A 23,348-nucleotide genomic window follows, 5' to 3' on the forward strand; every position below is an offset into this window, starting at 1 on the left:
CTAGTGAATGAACAACCAAAAAGTTCAAAATCTCAAATTTGACAGGTGCATAAAAAAAAAAAATGCACTGTATCTGTCACACGTGGACTCCTTTTATGTAATTGTTTTGTCACGTGCCATGTGTTCTGTGACCTACTTTAGTTAATTGTCTTAGCGTTTTCACCTGTGTCTTATTTATTAAGTATTTACGTTGTGTATTTAAGTCCTGTGGTTTCAGTTCTGTTGGTCGATCTCGTCTATGTATTACGTGGTTTAGTTCATCTGCCCTAGGTACCTGTATATGTGTTTGATTAAACTCGTTTATTTGGATATTCTCGTGCTCCTTCACCCCTAAACCAAACCGTGACAGTATCAAATATCTTGGGTATGCAGCTATTGGTTTATGGGCCGCACATGCCTACTTTTAGACAATAATTAAAGTTTATGGTTCGTTTGTGAAATATGCCTCACTAAAAGGTGATTCAATGTAATTATCAAAGTATATATCCAATTTAGGATATATAGGCTACATAAAATGAATCAAAAAGATGTAAAATTTGCCTCGACCCAGAAAAAGTTCTTCTTCACTGCCAGAAATCTTAAAGCTATGTTTATTCAAAGGTTCAATTAGATTTTCAGACCTTCTGTGGATCCATGTGCACACTCCAAATTAACTTGTAGCAATAAAAGCAGAGATAAAACGCTGGATGAAATATAAAAAAGATGTTTTATAATTGTGTTTGGCATTGCAGATTGAAGAGACCCAGAGGGAAGTCACCCACATACTATTTGTGAGATGACCCCACTCACTGGCAGGGATTTTAAATAGAGTAGTTGGAATTAGCGTGCGTGGTGTGTGCTAGTAATCTTCCTCATCTGAAAACCAATTTGAACTCCAGTGTTCTTGTCTGGTGCTTTTATTTTTCTGCAGATGGCTTCCTCTTACGTTCTGAGATATTTTATTCTCAGTTCTTTGGGAAAGAGTGGGAGCTTTGAGCCGAAGACTTCTCCTTAAAACAGCATGTGTCTGCGCACCACTTGCCTACTGTACCAGCCAGTCCTGCGCTCACCCTCAATCTGTCATCTCGTCTCAGCTCTCGGGAGGAGGACGGACTGCCTGACAGATGGGGGGAGCGTTGGAGTCTCAGTCGCCGTCACTTCGCTCGATCCGACTCTGATCTGGCACCCCTGCGGTTGAGTGAACAGCAGACACATATAAATCTGCACGCGTTAAAGCTAGCTTTCATCAGGAAGCCGGCGCAGTCGCTCTGAGACTCCACCATACAGTACGTAGACGTACGCCACACCAATTATGAGCAGAAATTGTGCTACGCAAGCCACAAGCATAAACGCTCCATTCTTAAAGCTAATGTGCTACTGTTAGCCTAATGAGCTAAATTGTGTTATTTGCAAACAAACATTTTAAAGGCAACGTATGTGGTCTGCAAACAAATTTCATACTAAAAGTTGTGTATTTTAGTTATTCTGCCTCATAAAGATATACAATTTTGGCCAAAATAGCACAACAGTTCTATATTAGCAGTGAAACCAAGACAGACAATGCATGAATTGCCTGGTAACACATAATTCAGTACTGAAATGTATCGATGACGTTCATGAAAATTATTTGACCACAAATTAGCATTTGTGTGTTTATTAAGAGTGTCGCGCTTTTGGCTTAACAGCATGCTCATGCAAAAACATGACCTTTTTTTTTGACACTTAGAGTAGCTGATTGCGTTCGATAGCTTTTCATAGTAAGAACATGCAAACTGCAAACGGGATAAATGAGTCACACAAACACAAAAAAATATTTTTTTTCTTTCAATTTATTACCTAAAAAAAGAAAATGTCCTATCACAAGTCACACTGAAATGTATTGCTTAAGAAAAAAATATATTTAGATATTTTCCTTTTTTTAACTTGATTATTTCCATTATATTCCACAAAAACAAAACAGGGCACAGCAACGCCCTTTTCCACCTTTCCGCCCACTTTAAAAAAAGCACAAAGAAATACATAATTCACAGTTACCATTTTGGTTTCATAAATTAATACAGTCACACATGTGCTACACCGGTCTATAGCTAGAACATTGTAAATTGTTTTTTTTTTTCTCAACTCTTGTAATCAGTTTTCATTGGCTACAAGAAAGAACAGGCAACTTAAATGATGTGATCAGAACTCCAACAAACTATTGAAAATGCCCCCCGTTCCCTCCCTCCACCCTCATTCAATTACCCTATCCTAAAACTCAGATCATCTCCTATGCTTTTTTTCAATTTTCACTTTTTTTTTTTTTTTACTGTTTTACATATAGGTGAGGCACACACAGAGTATATTTCATACATATATAAAAATTAAATAATGATTTTCTTGGGGGAGAGGGAGAAATCGTCCATTGAAGTCATTTATCTAAGAAGGGAAGTGCATGTTGTCAACGTGTCCTTAAAGGACATCTCAATTGAGAGTTAGGGCACTTTGTTGCTATAGCACTGCAGTTGAAACTTCCTTTTTTTTTTTTTTTTTTTTTCAATTAAATTTGTAAATTTGTTGCTTCTTTGTAGGACAGCAGGGTTCAAGGGACGTAATCAAACAAACAACGGAACACACTGATGGAACCTGTTTGAACTCCAGGTCGTGACTTGTAACAATCAAACCATAAAACAGACAATATTCTACCAGAGCTCCTAGAAATTGATAAAAACCTGCATAAATGCGAATAATTTGTTCAGATATTTTTTTTTTTCGTACACACCGAAGGGGCAAAACTTTAAGGCACTGAAGCCTTGACATAATAGAGCCTCCACCTCCTAAACACAAAAATTGCCCCCGAAAAATTGATGCTTTAACAAAAACACAGGACAAAAACAACAAAAACATCCCTATGTTGTCCACCACTCTGCAAGTGTTTCGATAATGAACGTTAAGGCCACTTGAACAGAAAAAAAAGGAAAAGACAATGTTCCCCTTCAGGTAGGTAATCTCATTGCAAACTCAGTGAGTGCAACATCGATGTGGTTCAGGACATTTTGACGTTTATTTCCAAGTAGTCATTAGGGGCGAACGTCGGTTTCTAACATCCCTGTTAGCCCGCATCTGGACAAGGTCGATGGGAGTGTTGGGGTTTGCTCTGAGGATCCCTTGAATGTTCCATTGTTCCTTAGTTAGTCCAGGAATGATCCATGTACAGTAGACTTCCAGTCCCGTTTTGGTTTGCGACTGATATGTAACATCACATTCCTAATCGAAAATCCCAAGTAGCTGGAGCAAATGTTTTTTTGTTTTTTTTTTCACAAATTCATGCTTGTATATCTTTTCAGCACCACTTTCTCAGTATTGTTATTATTAATATTATTTTCTATAAAAATGATCAGGATAATTCACACTTTTGCATGCAAAGAGAAGTCCCGTATAGCAGCAGAACCGTCTGTCTGTGGAACGCCTGATAGAATATGTCAGTTCGTCTACGTATGAGGCACTATCAAGAGTGTGAAGGCGGGGGGCGGGGGGCGAATACGCTCCGGTCTGGATGTTTACGTGGGAATCTGCAAAGAGGTCCGGACAAACGGATGGGTAAATATGGGTAGCCTTGTTAAAACCGTATCACAACTGTAAGTGTTTGCTGGGATAAAACCCTCGAATGGTGGTTTTTGTAGTCAAATGCATAAATGAGAGATTCCACTTTGGCAGAGCAAGCCATTATAATGCACAATTGTAAACTATTCCTCTGGCACCCCACCACTCTCTCTATTATACACATTTAGACAGTAACAGGAGAGATACAGTGTGTATTTAAATGATTATATAACATCAGATTCATTTCACAGCTTGACTCGAGCCTTGCTGAGCAACTGCTGTTTTACGTTTGGTTGGTTTGTTTGTTTTTCGCGGAGGTAAAAAAAAAACCAAAAAACAAAAAAAAAGTCACTTTATATATTCTAAAAATAACCGACTTCACAAACCTTGTGTCTTCCATCACATCAGCATATTTTCCTTTTGTGTCATGTTTTACTTTCCTACTTGAACCTCTGACTCTACACTGAGCTGTTGTTGAGAAAGCATTTTTTGTATTTTTATTTTTATATATTTATATACTAAACATGCACTGTGCCATCTCTTGGTTATGTTATGATATTGTCTATTTCAAATCACAGGTGTGTGTGCAAATGACCCTCCTCGTCTACGAGATAAAAAACCTGAATGCTTTGTGGGTAATGCTACATATTTTGTTTCATAAATCATCATGATTCAAGAAAAACAGGACTTAAAACCAAAGAAGGTAACCCCCTTCAAAACGATTCTTGAACTGTGAATGCCCATTTGTAATGAAAAAAAAAGGAGGAAGTAGGATCAGTATCTGATTTTGTTAGTTCATCGTGCCTGTATTTGGCCTGTATGGATCTTTCCCCTGGGGTAAAAAGAAAAACAAAAAAAGGAAAGAGAAAAACAAATCCCAACACCGATGACGTCTGCTATGCTCATTTGTGTTGACTTCTTGGACGTTCTGAGTCCAAATTCTGGCTATTCATCAGTCCAATCCATATCCAAACATCGTCATTTGAAAATTTAGTCTATTCCAAGATCATAGTCTATCAAGGACGCAAGGTAAGTAAAAGTCTGTGAATCTTCCTTTGTGTAAAGTCTTTGTGGTCACAGGATAGACGAGGAGTGAAGCCTACGAGATTCTGCCTTCGGACACAGTCTTCGGGAAATTCTCCTCTCTAAAATGTAAACCCCAGTCATCCTTGATGAGGATGGCGCAACTGTTGCTGCTTCAGGCCATGATGAATTCTGATTTCATATCGGCTTTGACATCGGGCTTCCACACAGAGTCCTCAAAGTCTAGGTCCAGGGAGCCTTCACTAGACATACTGCTGTTACTGTTGCTCCGTCCAGCCTTGCGGTTGGGGAGCCAGTGGTAAGGAGCACGGGAGTCTCGCCGGGCCTTCCTGCGCAAACGCTTCTGCTGCATGAGCAGCTGCAGTCGCTCTACTTTGCAGCGTGTAGCTCGGTTCTCTGTTTGACGCAGCCGGTCACCTGAGGAACCAACAAGAAAAAAGCAACAAATGTTAGAGCCAGTTAGAACTGCTACCAGTAGATTAAACTAGCTAAAGAAGCTAAGAATGTGCAAAAATACATTCACAGGATTTGCCTAAACAACTAGCTGACCCAAACACAACAGACGATGACAGAATCCAGGTGTCCTGAGATGGATTATGCACCATCTAAAAACACTTTTGAGACTCAAAAAACATTGTGTTACAACAGCCAAAGATGCTTTCAGGGGTAAGAGACTAGTTGACCGCTGACTCATCCCTAGCTGGCACAGCAAGGCTTTCTTGGCAAAGGTGGTTGACCAAGACTTTAAAAGGTTAATATGTCTTGTATGGACAGAATCTGCATTTGAGCATCCCATACTAATGACTAGCATCCAAAACGCAACATAAGGTGGTGACTATCTATGCTAGACTTTTCAGTGGGGAAATGCTGGTGCAATACACATATTTGGTCTAGGACAGAATGACTCAGTGCTTTGGATCCCGACTGCTGATCCTGCTGAATGTTATCAAAGGCTGGGCGCTGGATAAATAAACTCAAGTCTGAGCGGTGACGCTGATGTTCTTAAAAAGACATGCTACGATTACCCCCACCCCATTGCTCTCTCTCTCTCTTTCTCTATAGGTCGTTACAGAAAATAAGCACACTCTACTGCCGTCTCATTTCAGAAGAAAACATCCCAGTATGTGGCAACAAGTCCTCTCTTCCCTTATCAGAAACGGTTCAAAATGCCTTGGCAGGCGTGCCCTTGAGATACTCAAAAGGGAGAAGTGCGTTCTCACAAAGGAACCCACACTCCCATGAGGAGACTGACGCCCACGCATGCATGCGCACACACATTCCCAAGCGATACGATCTCGACTTTGTTGTTTCTTTAACAGGAAGCAAATACCTTGCACTTTCTAATCTCACAAACAATGCTAGGGGTTTAGCCGCTAATGCACCAATTAAGGGGAAAAAACACGAGGGGGTTTTCCTATCCACAGCTAAACCCTAAACCTTTCATTTATAAATATATTCAAGAGAATGGAAGAGAAAAAGAAACCACAATCTATTAGCCAGCTCCATTAGGAACTATCCCAGAATTAAATAATGAAATAGCTGGCTAGAATGTCAATAATCCCGAGCATAGACTATCTTTCATCGCGTGTGCTCCACCACACATACACACACAGCAACAGCAGCAGTAGCTTTTAACATGGATCGATGGCAAATTAAAAAGACCTATTGATTAAACCTTAGCTCTAGCGCAGCAATCCATCTCCAGGCGAGGACACTGCTATTGGCTTTCAATAGAAAATGCAAGCGAATGGAAATTGTAAGCGAAGTAAGTCAGGCCCTTTTTCCCCTTTCTTTTCCTGGCCTGAGCTCATTGAACGAGTAATCACCCACCCAACCCCCAATACCAAGACCCCCACCCCCATGCGCACACACAGTTCACCCCTCCCCAATGCCTCTGGAGAGAAAGACAGACAAGGAGGTAGAGAGAGAGAGAGAGAGAGAGACGTGCTCTGGAATTCCACCCAGAATGCAATAGAAAAAGAGAGCAGATGCATATTCTCGTTGCTAATCAATTTCATCCACCTCTCCATATCAAAATGAAATCGGGATTTCGTGTGGGCTCAATTTCCCCCTTTACTTAATACCTTTCCGTGGTGGGCGGGTTTGAGCCGTCTAGGAAGGATTTGCGCTATAAATGTAAGTGGTAGTTTTAATCATTTGGATATTCGCAGAGAAAGAACAGGCTGTACAAACATCAACAGCAGAGATCTGCCAAACAGTTCCTTCCTAACCTGGTTAGACAAATGAGATTTGGGTCTTGCTCTGGCATTTTAGCGTGATTAGAGAGGTTCTGGTCTAATAGGACTTTATGGGTTATGAAGGTCTTTGTTTGACTGCACAAGCTACTGAGAAAGGGTCTCTACGCTAATGCTTTTCTCCTTCATCTGCCCTCTCAAAGAGTCTCTCTGCAACTCTAGGCCTCAAAAGTAGGGCAGCCACCTCACCTTGCAGCCTGTCAGCGCTTCTGTGCATACCAACTGGGGCTGGTGGTGAAAAAAAAACACAAAAAAAAAAACCCTCACTACATGAGGCTGTGGTGCCCCAAGGGACCGAACTACAGAAATCTGGGAGAAAAAGAGCAGAGGAGCTCATTAACAGCACTGGGCACGGCATGCCACTGTCAAGGTATTGTATGAAGCTCACAATGGTCTCAAAGACATTAAGGCAGACCCCTGGCCACGAAGCCAAGTTCTTTTTTTGTTCTTTGTGAGAATCTGTGGCCCCTGCCAATGTCCTTTCCCACACGCTCACCCTTCCAAACAGATCTACAAACACTGTAAAAACACATCACCGCTACTTTGGCACGACTTGGGGGCTGTGCTGCAAGGAAAAACGAACTTAACCTGAATGTTTCGAACAACCCCCGCATCATTATCGGGATAAACATGGCTGCCTGAGGGGGAGAATCAGTGCACCCTTTTAGAGAGTTATTATTAGGCTATGGCGTGGCTGGCCGGCCTAAAGCCATCCCGACAGATCCGCCTGGGTTGTCGTGAGTGCAAAAGGAGTGAACGGCTGTGGTGGGGGGCTGGGATGCACCAGGAACAAAGGCAGAACAAGCATTGCAAAAGCTCTCCCTTCGCTGTCCCTTGCTTCTAAGACCCCTCCCTGCACTAAGGTTTGGACACATACACATACGGGGGGGGTGGGTGGACAAGAACAGAGAGTTATTTTGCTGCCAGCGACGATTGCAAGTGAACATCATGGACCGAAAAAGGCCCCTCCCCCCCCGCATTGGCCCCATCTACCCTTCCCTTCCTCCCCTCATCCTCCTTCGCCCCTACGCCAATGATGCATTGTCTCAGAGTGAGCCGTGTGTGCTGCAGTGTCCTCGCCGCGCACTCGACATTCTCAGGCCTGCGGCTCAAATTAGGGGGTTGGGGCAAAAAAGGCTTGTGACGAGCTGCCCGAGCCTCAGGGGAAAGGAGAGGGGGAAGGAAAGGACAAAACAACCCCAGCCCCGCCTCTTGCAACACAGCTGTTCAGGCCCGCACATGAGATATACACCTGGCCTTCCTTTCTAACCCCCTCCCCAGCCCCGCATCCACCCACACCCCTCCTCCTCAATACAGCCTCATGACGGAGGCCTCGGAGGAACATAGAAAAAGAGAGAAAGAGGCAAATGAGAACAAGCCACAGAGGGTGGAAGAGATTATACCGAAAAAAAATTCCCCTGGAATCTAAAAAGTAGCAGCATACTGGCGAACAAAAGCTGGGATGTTGCACTCGGCTCATGCTTTTTGAAGGGAGTGAGCTGATGTATGAGAATGTATTGATCCCCGCATAGAGGAAGAAAGATTCAGACCGAGTGCTGATGGCCACGTGAGGGGGAAAATGGAAAGGAGGAGGATTAAGAATGAGGAGAGAGAGAGTGCAATGGAGGGAGGATTTTTACCCAATCGATGAGGCTGTTGGCCTGTCTGCAGGTATTAGGTCAGTTGAGCAGGGTTTTGGGTAAACATTAAGCCCAACCCAATGTGTCGGCCCACACTACAGTGATCAGGCAGTCTCGGCAAGCTTCCCTTTTGCCATTGATCCATTAAAGATCAGCTTAATTAACACTTGTCTTTGACTTGTTTGTTTGTTTGCCTTGATAAGTCCTGTGATCTTTTCGAGTCTGGGTGCTGAAATCGCTCTGCATCAAGGGGAGATGTCTTGGCAGCGGAGGAGGGAGTCATACAAAAATATGTCACAGTGTGTCAGCTTTGGTTTCTAATATGTCATTCATTTAACGCAAATATATATTAAATATGCAATTCACACGTACAGTAAGTTACATACACCTTCTCTATAATGAGCATGTTTTTCATTTTGGTATTAAAATGTATTTCAATATATTTGAGGCATAAGTAAAGAGTGCCCCAATATTAAAAATACAAAAAAAAGCGTTTTTGCAATATTTAAAATGTTTAAATAAAAAAAAATTCCAAGAAAACAAGTAAATTATCATTAAATTGAAACCATATAGTTTGAACTAATTATATGCATTTTATTTATTTGTTTATTTTTTGTTTATTGTGGGCACTTGACCCATCTATAGCCATTTCTAGCACTTGCTCTGTTGAACCAAAACCCCTCAGGGATGTTTTTTCCCAAAAAAAACACATAGTTCTCAAGCCTCTGCAATTCACATGTTTAGATATACTCTGTGATCAGTAGGTGCTTCTGTTCTATAACCCAGCTGTAGCTAACTCCCAAAGAGCTGGGATAGACGCCAGTGTTGCCTCTGGGTTGGGAGGAGCTCAGAGTGGGTGCACAGCACAGGACAGGCATTGTGTTCAGCCATCTGCACCCCTAGCAAGAACTAAACCAGGGGAGCGGTCAAACCCTGACATCTCCATTGCTTTACTGATACGATGGCATCAATGACCCTGCAGGGAGCTATGGTCTCAAATGACCACAATTTGCATACTAGGAGCAATAAAAGGCATCGGATATGGCTTGCCACAGCCCCCGCCTGATGAGCAGCTAAGGATAGTCGGCCTGGGGGGTTATTTTACCCCCAGTCGAGCTGGGCAGCACTGTAGTGACATGGTGAGAGCCCTGGGGCATTTGATCAAGCAATCTGCACAGAAGCAAAACTGTCTCTTTTGGGTTAGGAAAAGAACTTGGCAGTGTTTAAGCACCAGGGAGGCTGGGACAAAGCGGACTGAGATCTTGACATTTCACATCGCCGCAGTATGTACACAGCAGCCGGGAGCGTTTGCTTTCGGTCAGATTAAATGATCGAGGGAAGGAATTTGAGCACTCTTCCTTGTTCTTTCTTTCTCTCTTTGCTAAAATACAGCTCCACCCTGACGCTCTTCCACAGCCCAAACTAAACTAACCTGAGCTGACAGATTGTGCAGAATGTTGACGGGCGAAAGCATTCCTGCACTACTCTCCCGCACCCAGTTTAAGACCCATTTCACCCCCCCCTTCTCTCCCTTCATGCAGTGCAGTGGCCAGGCAATACCGAATCTAAAGGCCTTCCCTAAGTTTTACCCTACAGGCTTGCATTCTTTTTCTTCATTTACAAAAGACATGACTGTTGTACTATTGCAGTATTACACCAAACTGCGGCAAACAAAGGGGTTGACTGTAGTAGGCAAAGGGGGCTAAGAGACCAGGAATTTGAGTCAAGAATGGTGACTCTCTTCGTACCCTCAGCTCTCTTTCCCTTATCTGCAAATACTGATTATAGTCTGTGAAAGCCCAAAGTCTAGAAGAATCCAAGAACAGAGAGCAAAGATGGATGTCTAAACAAGTGTGGTGGGGATATCGGGTTCGTTTGGTCTGCAATCACATCAAGTAGACAGCTGCTAAAAGTATGTGACATTTCAAAGGGGTCATGAAAGTCACTGAGGTGTTTGTCCTATGTAGGCAAGTTATTTACCAGGTGCCAAAGAATATAGGTCTTAGAGCTCAAGAGCATTAGCTGGCGATCTCGCACTAAATATTGCCACTGACAAGTAACATGATTTAGTCCAGAAAATAGCCATAGCACCCTACCCGTTTTTTCCATCTTGCCCAAGAGGAAGCGCCAATTAATCAGTGGGCAGTCACTGGCCGGATGTAAACAACAATTTTATGAATGGACTCTTGGTATTTTCCCTCCGCCTCCTCTTGCTGACTTTCAAACACAATGAGCATTCTCTTGGAGCTCATATTTCTTGCGTAAATCTCTATTTAAAGGCTGCTAGGAAAACAAGTGTCCATTGACTAGCCCTGGCCCTGACTGCTGGAATGGTTTTTTTGCAGATGAACAAGAGTGAAACCAGTAGGATGGCCTATTTACTTTCAGTGTGGGGGAAGCACTGAGACCAATGATGAAGCATTATGCAAGCGTAAGAGGGGTTATCACACAGGAAAAGTATGCATTGCCTCAAAAAACATGTAGGATTCCCTACCCTTTGTGGAAATCGAGTGACCGAAGTTATTCCACCCCAGTAGTTGATGATATGTTTTCATATTGTACGGCGTAAGCTTGGTATGCTTTTAATCTAGTCTAGATTGATAACAGGCCTGCGCTTTGAACAGCGCTAGGATGATATTTCTTCATTATCTCTGTACTCTCCAACAGTGGTGTTTCATGACAGAGCAGTTCAATTTCCTCCTCAGCGCTGAAGCGAGCTGCCCCAGATAATCAGTTTTTACCAGACAGAGCGGGGTACCTGCCACACGTCTGTGAGTGCTATCTCGCTTCGTTATCTCTCTCGCTCTGGCTCTCTGCCTCTTTCCTCTTGGTAACAGAGTAGTCCACCCCCATTCTTTGCCTCTCAGTGGAAAGAGGACACCGTCAGCACAGAAACAAAGCCAGACATGCTGTGGCTGCTGGAGCATGACTACCAGGGCCTGAAAGAACAAGCCTAGCTCTTCCTCCCCCTCTCTAACATCTTCAATTTTCTTATCCTTGCACCCTTGTCTTGGACATTCTGAAGCTATGCAAAAGCTGCCTTGGATATGAATCTTCAACCTCTGGGCTAGATATGAAATACTACTGGCTACAGTAAATGCTCTAGGAAATGCATATCTGCATAATTTCTGGCAAATGTAATAAAACTTACCAGGAGGCTTGCACATGCGGATCTGACTCTGGCACTGCACCAGTGGGTGGAGAGTGGGCTGGGTCTCAGACGGCACTGTAGTAGGCAGGCTGTTTAGTCCAGGGGTGTGGGGAGGTGAAGGCGGTGGCGACGGTGTTGGTGAATTAGGGCTGTTGCACTGGGTCTGGTAACGGAGCTGCGTGAGCGACGGTGGCATGCCCTGGTAATGCCGGGTGGCACTTAAAAGGTCATTCAAGATTTGAAGGATGGTGCCTATATCTCGCCTGGGACGTCCAGTGCTGTCCTGACAGTTGGGATGCAAAGTGCCTTAGGAAGGAAAAAAAAACAATACAGAAATTAGATATAAATTGCAGATATATAAGTTTTATAGGTATAACTGTCGTATACAGAGTTGTTAAATATTACACTTAGTGAGAAGTTGTACCTGAAAATGTCCCAGAAAAGACCCCAGGAGCATGGTTCACAAAACTTTCAATGATAGCCCCTGGCTTGCGGGATCGCGAAGGAGTGTTACAATTGCCAGACGTCTTTGCTGGGCAGTTGGCCTGTGCAAGATATGGGCCAGTGGTCAACTGCAAGTACATTTACATATTTTGTAAATGTAATTTAACACCATTATTATATGAAATTATTTAATTGGATAAGGTGGGACAAATTGTGACTAACCTCTGGACAGGAAGCTGAGGGGTTAGGGCTGCTTGGAGAGGTGGGGCAGGCTGAAGATGGCTGCTGGGAGTGAAGAAAACTTCCAGGGAGTTGAGAGGGGTGCGGTGGAGGGCTACAGTGCCCTGAGGCTGAGGTGGGGTACATTGGAGGAACGGATGGGATAGAGGGTGAAGGTGGGAAGGCCACTGGGTTAGATGGGAGCGTTGTGTTTGGATGATGGGGGTGTGGGTGATGTGGGTGAGGGTTGTGTGAAACCCGTGCCATCCCAGAGGCAGAGCCTGAAGCTGGATGAGACTGTCCTGTCGTGCCCTCTGAACTCCCACGTGATATGAGATGCCGATGCTGTAACTGTGGGCCGCCCGAGTGCTGCGCTGCCAACTGCAGTTGGACAAACATCATATGATCGCCTACTCGCAGAGCCAGGGTTAAAGGAGACCGGCCAGACAGGAAGTCACTGACCTGTGAACAGGAAACGAAGAGGGGGTGGCTTTAGTAATTTCCTTTGCAATGCTCTAAACTGGAAAAGAATTTGGCAATAGGACTGAATGCCTTTTTATGAATAAGCAGAAGTATACAAAAGGCACACAAAACACTCTACCATTCAACACGCCCACGAAACGCTAACTTCTGTCTGGCCTGAGGCCTGAAAAAAAAAAATCAGCCATAGAAACAGGATGCAGACCCACTCGCCACACAGTCACATAATAGCTAATTGTTTGAAAGGCTGGACCGGAAAGGCTTGCCCATTTTAGGAGTACCCAGAATGGAAGTTGAGCCAAGGGGCTCTCTGACCCCTGGAAAACAAGGCGAGAAATATAGAACACTTGACTTTGCACTCCAAACATTTAAAACAACCTATGCCTTGTTCGATTTCAACCCCCGAGACATTCTTTTTTGCATCTGCCACCTTCTGAGGATGTTTTAACTGTAGCTTTGATAACAATAAATGTTTAAAGATGCAGTATGACTATAATCATAGAAAAAAAATCTAAACTATGAAAGCCACAAAGATTCCCTCAGTAGATCTATTGAGCGTCCTAGTGTTGGCTGACCTGTTGTTAACCTTTTAAATCACTGGGGCCTACCCTCCATCGTTTTTTTTCTCTAGCTCTTTTGCTGATCTATTTTTCCATCAAGCAGGCGCTGTCGCAGTCAAGTGACCTTTACTATTCTGTGCATTTAACTGACCAGAAGAGCCAGGCATAGAGACCCTTTTCCATCTTTAGTAGAGATGACGTTAAAAAAAAACCCTGTATGACTAAGAACTAATGAAAATACACTGAATACTCTAGATTGATGGTAAACCCTGCTTAAAAGGTCAATTGTGAAATTGGTGGCTCATCCCAAAGGGAGGGTGGATCCCACTCTGAATGACAGCTGTCTTGAAAGTTGATTTGCTTATTATTTAATACTCAATTCAGATTTCTCAAAAGGTCCCTGTAATTACTCGGCTGCCATTAGCATATAGTGCAGCAACTCTGTAATAGGATAAAGGCTTTGAATATCTCAAGCAAGGAGAGTGCTGAACATCCAAGCACTAATAATTAAAATTATTTGGGCCTGCAAATCATCAAGTAAAGCGTGCCAGACCCCACATTAGCCTTGCAGATCAGTCATCATCAAGACTAAGCATCTCACTGACTCACTCAAAGCCCAGACTCATCCCACATAATGAGAGAGTGCGTGAACCCCCACATCCAGTAAAAGTGCCTCTGAAAGGTGAGGACGTGGTTTGCAGAGACATTCCCCACAGCAGCCGTCAGTTTGAGTCACACAGACTTACAATACATCGGCCAGTCTACACCGTTCTAGAGCAATCCCAGAATGACCGCAAAGACAAAAGGCGCAGTGGGTTTACGGATCAGCTGTCTTCACTTACGCAGCATCTAAGGAATGTATGTGCAAGTATACATTGTACAATGTTTCTGTGTTGTTTAAGAGTTCTTGACTTGACTGGAAAAAACTAAGATATATTAACAGACCACTTTGAAGGACACCCCATATTTAGTTTCCCTCAGAAATCTGCCTATAATCAAGAGTTTCCGAAGACTTGTGGCCAGAAATTCCACACTTCACCTAGCACAGTTATATTGAATCTGTCAGGTGTACGGAGCCTGAAGTGTCAACATGTAGTCTACATCACCTAAAATGGATAAGGTACTCAAAAGAGACCGCAAGTGTATGTCTGCACAGGTCTCTTTGTTCTTAAGACCACGGACTCACTCTCTCATCAAGGCACACAGATCAAGTTCTAAAACAGAGCGCTCTTCATACCGGCTTGGAAATTCTTTTGAAGCCAGAAGCCTACCTGTATCCACCCTGTCGTTACATGAAAAACGCATAAACTAAAAAGGTCATATTGTCTGAAAAACAGCCTCACATGGAATGTGCAGGCACAGAAAGTTTACCTCAGAATTTAGCAATAAATTAACTTTTTTTTTTTCCCCTCGGTCTATAACATAAGAATTACAATATAAATTCATTACAAATACGTAAATCTGGAAATCTGAAAATGTGGAAATCTGACGATTTTGTTTAAGCAGATTAAAAGTCAACAAAAGGCAGATATGTACATTTATGGCAACAAAGTTACCATGTTAAATAACTATATACTTGGCTATGCCAAAATTGGTTCACCTGCAAACTAGTGTTACTCTTTCCTTTATCTTTACACTTCGTCCATTTTGATTTGTTGGGGAGGCATTTTGCTCTGCAGTGGGCTGCAGTTGCTATGCAGTGAAGAGCGAGTGAAGGAGAGAGAAAGAAAACATGATAAGGGGAGACAGGGGAGGAGGGCTGGGGGAGAAACCTCGTAGCGAGAGAGAGAGGGTGGAGGGGTGTGAGGATGCCAGTAGATGCTGATGAAATATTCAGTGAGAGTACGCCTCTAGCTCCTTCCGTTTTTTTTTCACCCTTCCAACTCTATAGCTGACAGTTTTATTTATTGGGGTCCCTGCGGTTCAAGGAACTCATTTGCAGGCGGTTTCTTCTGTAACACGGGAGATGCAGGGCAGGAGCTCAGAACAGCACCAGACTGACGTTCATCCACAGCCTGAAGACACCTATCTTTGAGGGGTCAAGTAAGAAAACAGGTTCTTTTGATACCAAGCATGACTAAAAGACTACTGGTCACCTATCAAAGGCCTCAGCAAACATGGAAAGTTCAAAACCAGCTTATTAACCCTGACCATCGACTGGTGGGTTTTGAGCACACTAGGGGGCCATCAATATGGTCCTCGCAAAGGGGCATGAAGGGTGTGGATGCAATAACAAGCCCCTTTACAATAATCAATCACTTGCATCTTTCCTCAAACCCTGAAGAAAGGAATACCTTCAAAAAGGTCTCACTCGAGGGGTTTAACCTACTCAAGGTCTACACAAGACTGAATGGTGAGGATTCAGTGGATAAAGACTAAATTCGATCAGTCAGAACTCTTTCCATCATGTCTGTTGACCAAAACAGAATACTTAATGAGACAGTTCATCCAAAAATGAATCTGTTGTCATTATTAATGTCATTCCAAACCTATATGACTTCTTTTATCTTCAGTGGAAAAATTTTTTTTACACATAATGCAGAAAGTTCATACAGGTTCAGAAGGAAATTAGGCAAATGATTACACCATTTTCAAGTTTTGTTCCTGCCATGTCTGTTCTTCCTCATTCTCTGAGCTGCGGGTGACCATCGAAGATATGCACCGTGAAAGCGCAACACCTTTTTCCTCAGATGACTGCACCGATTAGTCTGGGTAGGCGAGAGACTGAGTCAAAACAGACGTGTCACACTTGCAGCCAACAGGATTCAAAATACCAACAATCATGGGACTCAGCATTAATTAATGACTTAAAAAACATGTAGGAAAATGTCACAGAAAAAAAAAGGACAAGTATAAGGAACAGTGCTAAAAAAAGAACCTGCTCAGTACAGAAGAGGAGTTTGACCCTAATTAAAAAAGCTGGCGAGTTGGTTATCATCTAATAAGAAGTTCTCCATAGCCCCCCCTCCCTCCTTCCTTTTCAGTTCAGTCACGAAACAGAACACTTCAATCACAAAGGCGGATGGGAAACAGGAACAGTCACGAATCCGAGTGATTGCCCATGTCAACACTGTCCCTCTTGGATCGGGAGTGCTCTCCATGCAAACACACACATAGGCCCGATCGCTGATCAGAGAAACGCACACTAATCTCTCCTCCCATGTGCCAGCTGTTCCCACAACAAGCTTGTTTTCTATTTCAAATATTTGTAAAATCAAAAAAGTTCATTACCGATATGGCACAAAAGCCATCTGCATCCTGTGGAGCACTGCCACTCAGCATGACGTGTGATCCCACCGCTTCTATTTTCGTCCTCAATCTATACCTGGGATTCTGACTCATCACCGTCCTTCCCGGTAATCACAGACCCTCGTCAGGGTTGACGTCACTACGGCCATCTCTCAGACTCAGTTACTCTCCTTCCCTTGCTCCCTCTGAGAAGGGGGTTGGGTGGGTGGAAATGACAAGGGGGTGACTGAGAGGTGACGCGCTCTATATTGTTGGATCCCATTATTTGCATCTGTCCATTTCCAGACACAATGACAGGCGCCCCGGCCCCATTCTATAGTGGGTAGGTGGGTGTCTGGAGGGTGGAGAGTTGTGACAGGAAAACATCTCTAGTGTGTAGCACTGAGACTAGGGAAAAGGCGCTTGCTTGTGGAAACAAACCGCTATGTTATCCCCTCAGGACAAAGCGAGCAATCTACCTGCCTTTAGAGGCGGGTTAGAACAGAAACCGCTAATTAACAAACTCTGTCGCCTGAAGAATCAGACACCAGTCATTATTTCTACTTGATGGGCAGAGTTGCCAGCAACAAAGCGCTGTTTGAATGCAAAAGTGGCATTTTAATGTTCAAGAGAACAGCTGATCTATCAAGTGGAGTGCAGAAACTGGGCTATATTTTCCCTTGGAACTAAGAATCTTCCTCTAACTGCGGAGAGGGTAAAACTGGAGACTACGGAGAGACACACGAAACCACAGCAGCTTTAAATTATAGGCCAGAAAAAGCTGTTAGGCCAGAGTAACAAGGGAAAAATGCCATTCCAATAATTGCAAGCCTTCCCTTTCCATAAAATCATGGGTGGTTACGAGGAGTCTGAGATAGATCTTTCCCTGGAAGCAAGCGCTGTAGCTCTTGGAATTCTGCTATGTATATGGGGTTGTCCACTGTAACTACAAATCCAGCCTTATCTAGCAAGACGGATAGGTATCGTTGAGTGGAGATCGTTTTTACATTCGCAGTGGTGGCATGATTGTGTTGACTAATTTAAATTCTGAAAGAATGATATGTCTCGCATTTGACAATGTTACTGACTCACTTCATGCCTGTAACCATGAAGCTACAAAAAGGACACAAGTGATGACTAAAAATGATGATTTCTAAAAAAGGGGCAGTTTCGTAAGCGGCCAGATGACACAGTTAGCTGTCTGCAAAAGTACATTAGAACAGAAAAAGCACAAGCAATGTCTGAATGGTACTATGAAAGGTTTTTTTGATGAGAAAGACAGCCTCTCTTCACAGGTTACAAAGCTTTTCTGCAGAAACAGGAGACACTGCAGCTGCCGGGAGAAGGCGTATTGAATGATAAGAGCGGTGCACTCCCCTGTCTACCCTTCCCCCTCATACGCACACAACCACACTCCTCTGTCGTCATTACAGATAGGCGCTTTCCTCTCCTAGACTAATGCACACTCATATCACTCACACACAAACAGAACAACGCAGGATTTCCCAAAATATCAGCAAGTGGATGCAGCGGAGGCATGTGGCGGACTAATTTGTGCACATACAAGTGTGTTTGAAAAATATTTGTGTCAATATCCAGCAACTGACTGGATGACAGGAATGTAAACAATACGTTAACTAATAACTAAAGTTTAAACCATAAATAGAAATTAGAAAGTGCTACAACCATAATTGGGCACATGAAATGGTAGATGCAGAGTTTCTTGAAAGGTGGCATCTCAATGAAGAGGCTTCTAGGTGGGGTTTGCCTCGGCTCACAGATGTTGCCTAGAAACTGGAAGGTGCTTCTTAAAATATGCGTAGTAAGTGTGTGGAGGTCCTCAAGTTAAAAGCTTAGGAGGGCATCATCTGTATGCCATTACCCTATGTGTCAGTGAAGCATCTTGCCAAGTAGAGAGTTCAAAATCCTACAAATGATCCTTAAAAAAAAAAAAACTGCGGGTGTTCACTTCTGCCCTGGCAATTAGGTTAAGTGTATGCACAACTGCCCAATGTAATGGACCACTGTGTAATTCAAACATCTACTGGGATGACCTTATTAGAGAGAAACCTTACCTGCGTTTCCGTCAAGCTCTCCAGCGCCTGCATTACTGACTGCTCAGGTCTTGATGCTTGAGACTTTGAGAAGAGAGAAGCGACAGAGTGAATATGTGTGGCAAAAAGATTTGGCAAAGTATGGCACATGAAATGAAGCTTGTGCTATTTTTACCATTAGGCCTGCTTCAACTGTTGGAACCAGCGTTAACTTGCTCCCATCCGTTATTCCCAAATCTTGAAGTTTTCCTGAACTCAGGCGTCTAGAAAAAACAAGGAGATGTTAGACGTCAAATCTCAAGATGCGAAAACATACTTTGAAGAACATTGCAACAGATTTTGTGCTAAACAACATCGGACGCATTTGAATTTCACTGTATGGATAAAATAAACAAAAAACACAGACACAAGTGAGACACTCTCCACAAAATGATCTTCTTTTTTGTTCCACAGAAGAAGGTCTTAAAGGTTCGCAATGACGTTAGGGTGAGTAAACTCTCTCCTTAATTATACACAAAACCACCATGGATATAATTATTTGGCCCAATTATGATGCATGTTTTCTCTTCTTTTTTAATCCAAACAAGTATATGAAACAAAGTAAAACAATTCTAGGCTACTACGTTTGTAGCCTTTACCAGCAGACCAAAAACCACAGCATATGTAAATCAGCATGTTTACTCCAAAAACACCCCCGCAGGAATCAAAATGTTTCAAACACATAGTCCAAATGTATTTTTAACTCACAAATCTCTTAAAAATATATGTCCTAGTGGCATAAATGTGTACACATGTGCTCAGGCTAAATGTCACCACCTCCTGCCGAACAAAGGGACTGAGCACTTGGCCTGGAGGCAGCTAAACCAAACAGAAGAGATTAAGCGACTCTCTTCGTTTTAAAAGGATGATGTAATTTGGTGGTGATTACTTGTGAGGGCTTTTCAATCGGCCCAATTCAAAGCACAAACAATGCAACTGTTAGGGTCATTTGCAAGTGACAAAAGAGCTTCTCTCTCACCTCCCAGCTCCACCACCCAAGTGCAATTGTTAGGCAATGTGCAAACTGCACTGAAACTAACATTGCCCCTTCTTCTCTTAACGTTCGCTCGGAATATTTTAACACCGCAGTGCGAGTACCGCTAGGAATGCTTTATTCCCCGGCATCCAGTTTAAAATGACAATTACTAACGCCATGCATATTCTAATCAAGCAAAGCAACCGGTTTAATCAAGAGATTAGGAAACTATTTATATGCACGCACTGCTGTCAGCCGCGCACACCTTTGCGTCCTTTATAAGCTGTTAAACTGACATCGCTTGCATAATGTTTTGAACTGCAAGTACAGTTTCAGGTGTGATGCGGTGCACCTTGCACTTGGCCCACATTAAACCGACTTCCACAGCACACTGTCAACAGCATAGATCACTTTCACTTCTCTATAGAACAGGCTGTGGACTGCCACAGCAAAAAAATATCACGGTAGACAATGTAACATGGACTTTTTAACGTTATACACTACAAGCATGGCCCAGGGCTTCGTGATGAAAGTGTCTATGGCGAGCCATTAAAACATGTATTCATTCACGTGTATATTTTGTACCTTTTTTTGTCATAAATACTACCACTTGACTACTCCAGTAGCGACTACTATCTATTCAATTAGACAGCAACTGCTCATACCTTGCATACTAGTGCCTATCGTTATGCTAGTCGTCGATATCCCAAAATTAGTTACTAGATAGTGATTCTGACTGCTTCAAAACTACGAACTACTAATCAGAAGCGAACATACATATTATATTTCAGTAACTTGTCATTACTGAAACTAGTTAAGGAACACGTTCTAATTTTTATTGAATAATTACAAGCGATTAATAGAATAAACACTAATTGTACGTAACGTTTTCTTAATTATGTTTTTTTTTTTTTCGTGAAAGACAGACTAGTCACTGCTGGATTAAAAACAAGCATTTGTAACGTGAAAAAATATGCTTGCCACTGAGTTTAAGTGAATAAATGTGAAAACGGCTTGCCATCAGAGATGGCTTAAAAATCTCCACTCGGAAGCCCAAGCCAAAACCCACCTTCTGACCCGCTCTTAAAAATAACTAACCGTGCAGTCTAACAGTAACACATCAGACCACTACTCACGTTTCTTTGTGTAGCAGAGCGAGTCTTTCTTTGGGTACTTTCAGTCTTTGAGAGAGTCTTCGCTTTAGCCCTTCCACGGTCTCTTCTGCGGGAAGGGAGAGCTCAAAGCGTGTGCCGGTGGTGGAGTGGATGTACAAATTCATGGGGGGCTCGCCGGAGACGCTCTCGCAGGACGGCGCAGCTCCGCGACTGCTGCAGCTCCTGGCGCTCGGATGCTGGTCCATTCGATAGCCTACGATAGAGGAGACAGGGTCGATGGAAGCGGAGGGATAGGGCTGGATCTCTCTATCTGTAAAAGCTCTTGGAAAATATTCCCAATGATTATTCCCGTTTTGGCGATCGATCCTGCGGCGATCCTACTAGCTTCTTTTACAGCGGCGTTTAATTCTATCTTTCCGATAGCGCATTAAAATGCATATTCTGTAACTGTAGTCCTTTGTCGTTGACAGTGTACTGCAAAACCAGCGCGACCTTTTTCCCCCCTATTTCTTTTTTTTTTCTTCTTTCTTTTTTTTTTTTTTTTTTTTTTTTTTTAAAGCGCAGCCCTCATCGCGAAGAGAAACTCCAGTGAAACACGCATAATAATGCCCGTTGTTTCGCCGTATCTCGCTTCCACTGTGCCGCTCTGGCCACACCCACAAAAGCTCTGCCCAATCACGTAGGGCGCGAGCAATGACGTCATACGCGTAGCCAATGGCGGGGTGCTCTGCTCACCCACGTGGAGCGCAAACCCCGCCTCTTTCTCTCTCTCTCCCCCCCCCGCGTCGCCTTCCTCATTGAGGACAAATCCGATCTGAGTGGGCGAGGAGCTCCAGTCCTGGAGTTACAGCCCACTCGTACCAATTCCACACCATTCATGAGGCAAACTGTCAAAGTAACAAGTCACCCAATATAACCTTGAATGTTTAAATAGCAACACCGAACACCCTGTTTACAAAATACAACAGACCGTCTTTAACACACAGCCAAAACGAAATGTCTTAGGTTGCATTTTTTGTTGCCCGTTGCGTTTTCTTCCACACAACAAACTGCTTAAGCATTTTTGCGGCACGTCTTACACACCGATGCACGGGCGATTCTTCTTAATGCAAAATTTGCTAACGCGATTAACTTTTGAACGCACGCGTGCAGCGCCGGCAACGTTTCCCGAGAGCGGCGATTGCATAAACACGTTCGTATCTTAAATCGAAACCGCGTTCGGTGTAAAAGTTTACATTCGCTGGCGTGGGACAAGTGCAACACCGAGAAACCCCATTTAGACATTCCACAGGCACACGGTTAAGTGTCTAACGCTGTAATAATCTCTCCTTCGCAACTAAAATGCAGTTTTGTATCATTGCTAGAGGACAAAACACTTCCCCATAATTGAAGAATCATCCACATGCAAAATCTATCATCATCCACGCATGTTCTAAGAGCCTGCAATCTCTCTACGTGCGCGACTTGCGTTTAAAAGCATGCATTACGCTTATCGTTATCTCTATTCAAATAGCCCCCCCACGCCCCAGTAAAACACAGTATGCTCTTAAGGAAACGTCGCGTCCCAGTCACACGGCATTATAAGCGTCGCTCGGGGCGATACACAAATTGACGCTTACGTCACTCACTATCGCGATCTCGTGCCAAATGTGCTCGCGAGCTTCAGACTGCAAACGTCTGCGGACGGGAGGCCGGCATATACACCTTATCTGTGCGACGAAACCCAAGTCGGACTTGTTTTGGGGCGTCTCGTGCGTTTAAAACGCCTCGCACCAGAATTTACAACTCATTCACGTGGTGCGCGAGCACAGCCACCATTGACCTGCCTGCAAAAAGAAAACCCCGTCCGTCCGAGTGCAATCGACTTTGCGGTGAAACTCGAGCGCCCGCCAGCGGTGAAAGGAGGCCTTGGCAACACCAATTTCTAAATAAGCGTGGATATGCACATCCATAACAACCAATTTTTGTATAAGCAAAATAAACATCGGGGGTACTTCGTGATACTTTTAAGCAAATTAACATTTACCCGTCCTCACGTCGTTCCCGAACCCATTTCCCTCCTTAGAGAACAAAAAGGAGACTTTTGACAACCTCAGTGGCTATTTTAAGCAAACAACATGCAATTGCACGAAAACCGTGGCTGTCAGTTCCTGATATTCTCCTTTTGCGTCCCGCCGAAGAAAGAAAGAAAGTGACACAGAACAGCGTTTTAATCTGGAGGCGAATCCGTTTTCGCGTTCAGAAACTAAGTCGGAACCTAGTTTTTTCATAAGCAGGTCTCACTCAAAAGTTTTAAAGCGGCTCAAAATAAAAAAGCAAAGAGCCCACACGTCGCTGCAAAAAAACAAACAAACAAACAAACAACAAACAACAAAAAACAAAAACAAACGAGATTTGAGAGCGACCCAGCCGCTGCTCGAAAAGTGAATAGAAAACATCGCTTTGACACTCACCAATTATTGTGGCGAAAACCTCAAAGTTTCGCGACAACGTCTCAGATTCCTCCACAGGGTTGCCTAGTTTGGGCATGTATAGAGGAAATTATAATGTAAGTTCAGATGCGTCCACGAAAAGACGTCCACCGA

At 43.4% G+C, this 23,348-nt stretch overlaps 1 protein-coding gene across 2 annotated transcripts in view; it reads right to left on the reverse strand.

Annotated features, from left to right (window-relative positions):
• Positions 1-1,790: 1,790 nt before the first annotated feature.
• midn (midnolin) overlaps positions 1,791-23,348 on the reverse strand; it is a 21,856-nt gene continuing 298 nt past the window's right edge. The window contains exons 1-8 of one of the 2 annotated variants that reach the window (XM_043223516.1): positions 23,217-23,348; positions 20,785-21,016; positions 18,809-18,896; positions 18,655-18,717; positions 12,315-12,773; positions 12,073-12,193; positions 11,649-11,954; positions 1,791-5,019 (exon numbers count right to left, since the gene is read on the reverse strand). The exon at positions 23,217-23,348 is cut by the window's right edge and continues 298 nt beyond it. In XM_043223516.1, coding sequence (XP_043079451.1) covers positions 4,757-5,019; positions 11,649-11,954; positions 12,073-12,193; positions 12,315-12,773; positions 18,655-18,717; positions 18,809-18,896; positions 20,785-21,016; positions 23,217-23,292 — 1,608 coding nt within the window. In that variant the 5' untranslated portion in view covers positions 23,293-23,348 and the 3' untranslated portion in view covers positions 1,791-4,756. Of the gene's footprint in view, positions 5,020-11,648; positions 11,955-12,072; positions 12,221-12,314; positions 12,774-18,654; positions 18,718-18,808; positions 18,897-20,784; positions 21,017-23,216 lie in introns of both variants that reach the window. The other variant, XM_043223515.1, reaches the window with a different exon arrangement.

The sequence above is a fragment of the Puntigrus tetrazona genome, chromosome 22 (assembly GCF_018831695.1).
Source record: "Puntigrus tetrazona isolate hp1 chromosome 22, ASM1883169v1, whole genome shotgun sequence".
Taxonomy (NCBI): domain Eukaryota; kingdom Metazoa; phylum Chordata; class Actinopteri; order Cypriniformes; family Cyprinidae; genus Puntigrus; species Puntigrus tetrazona.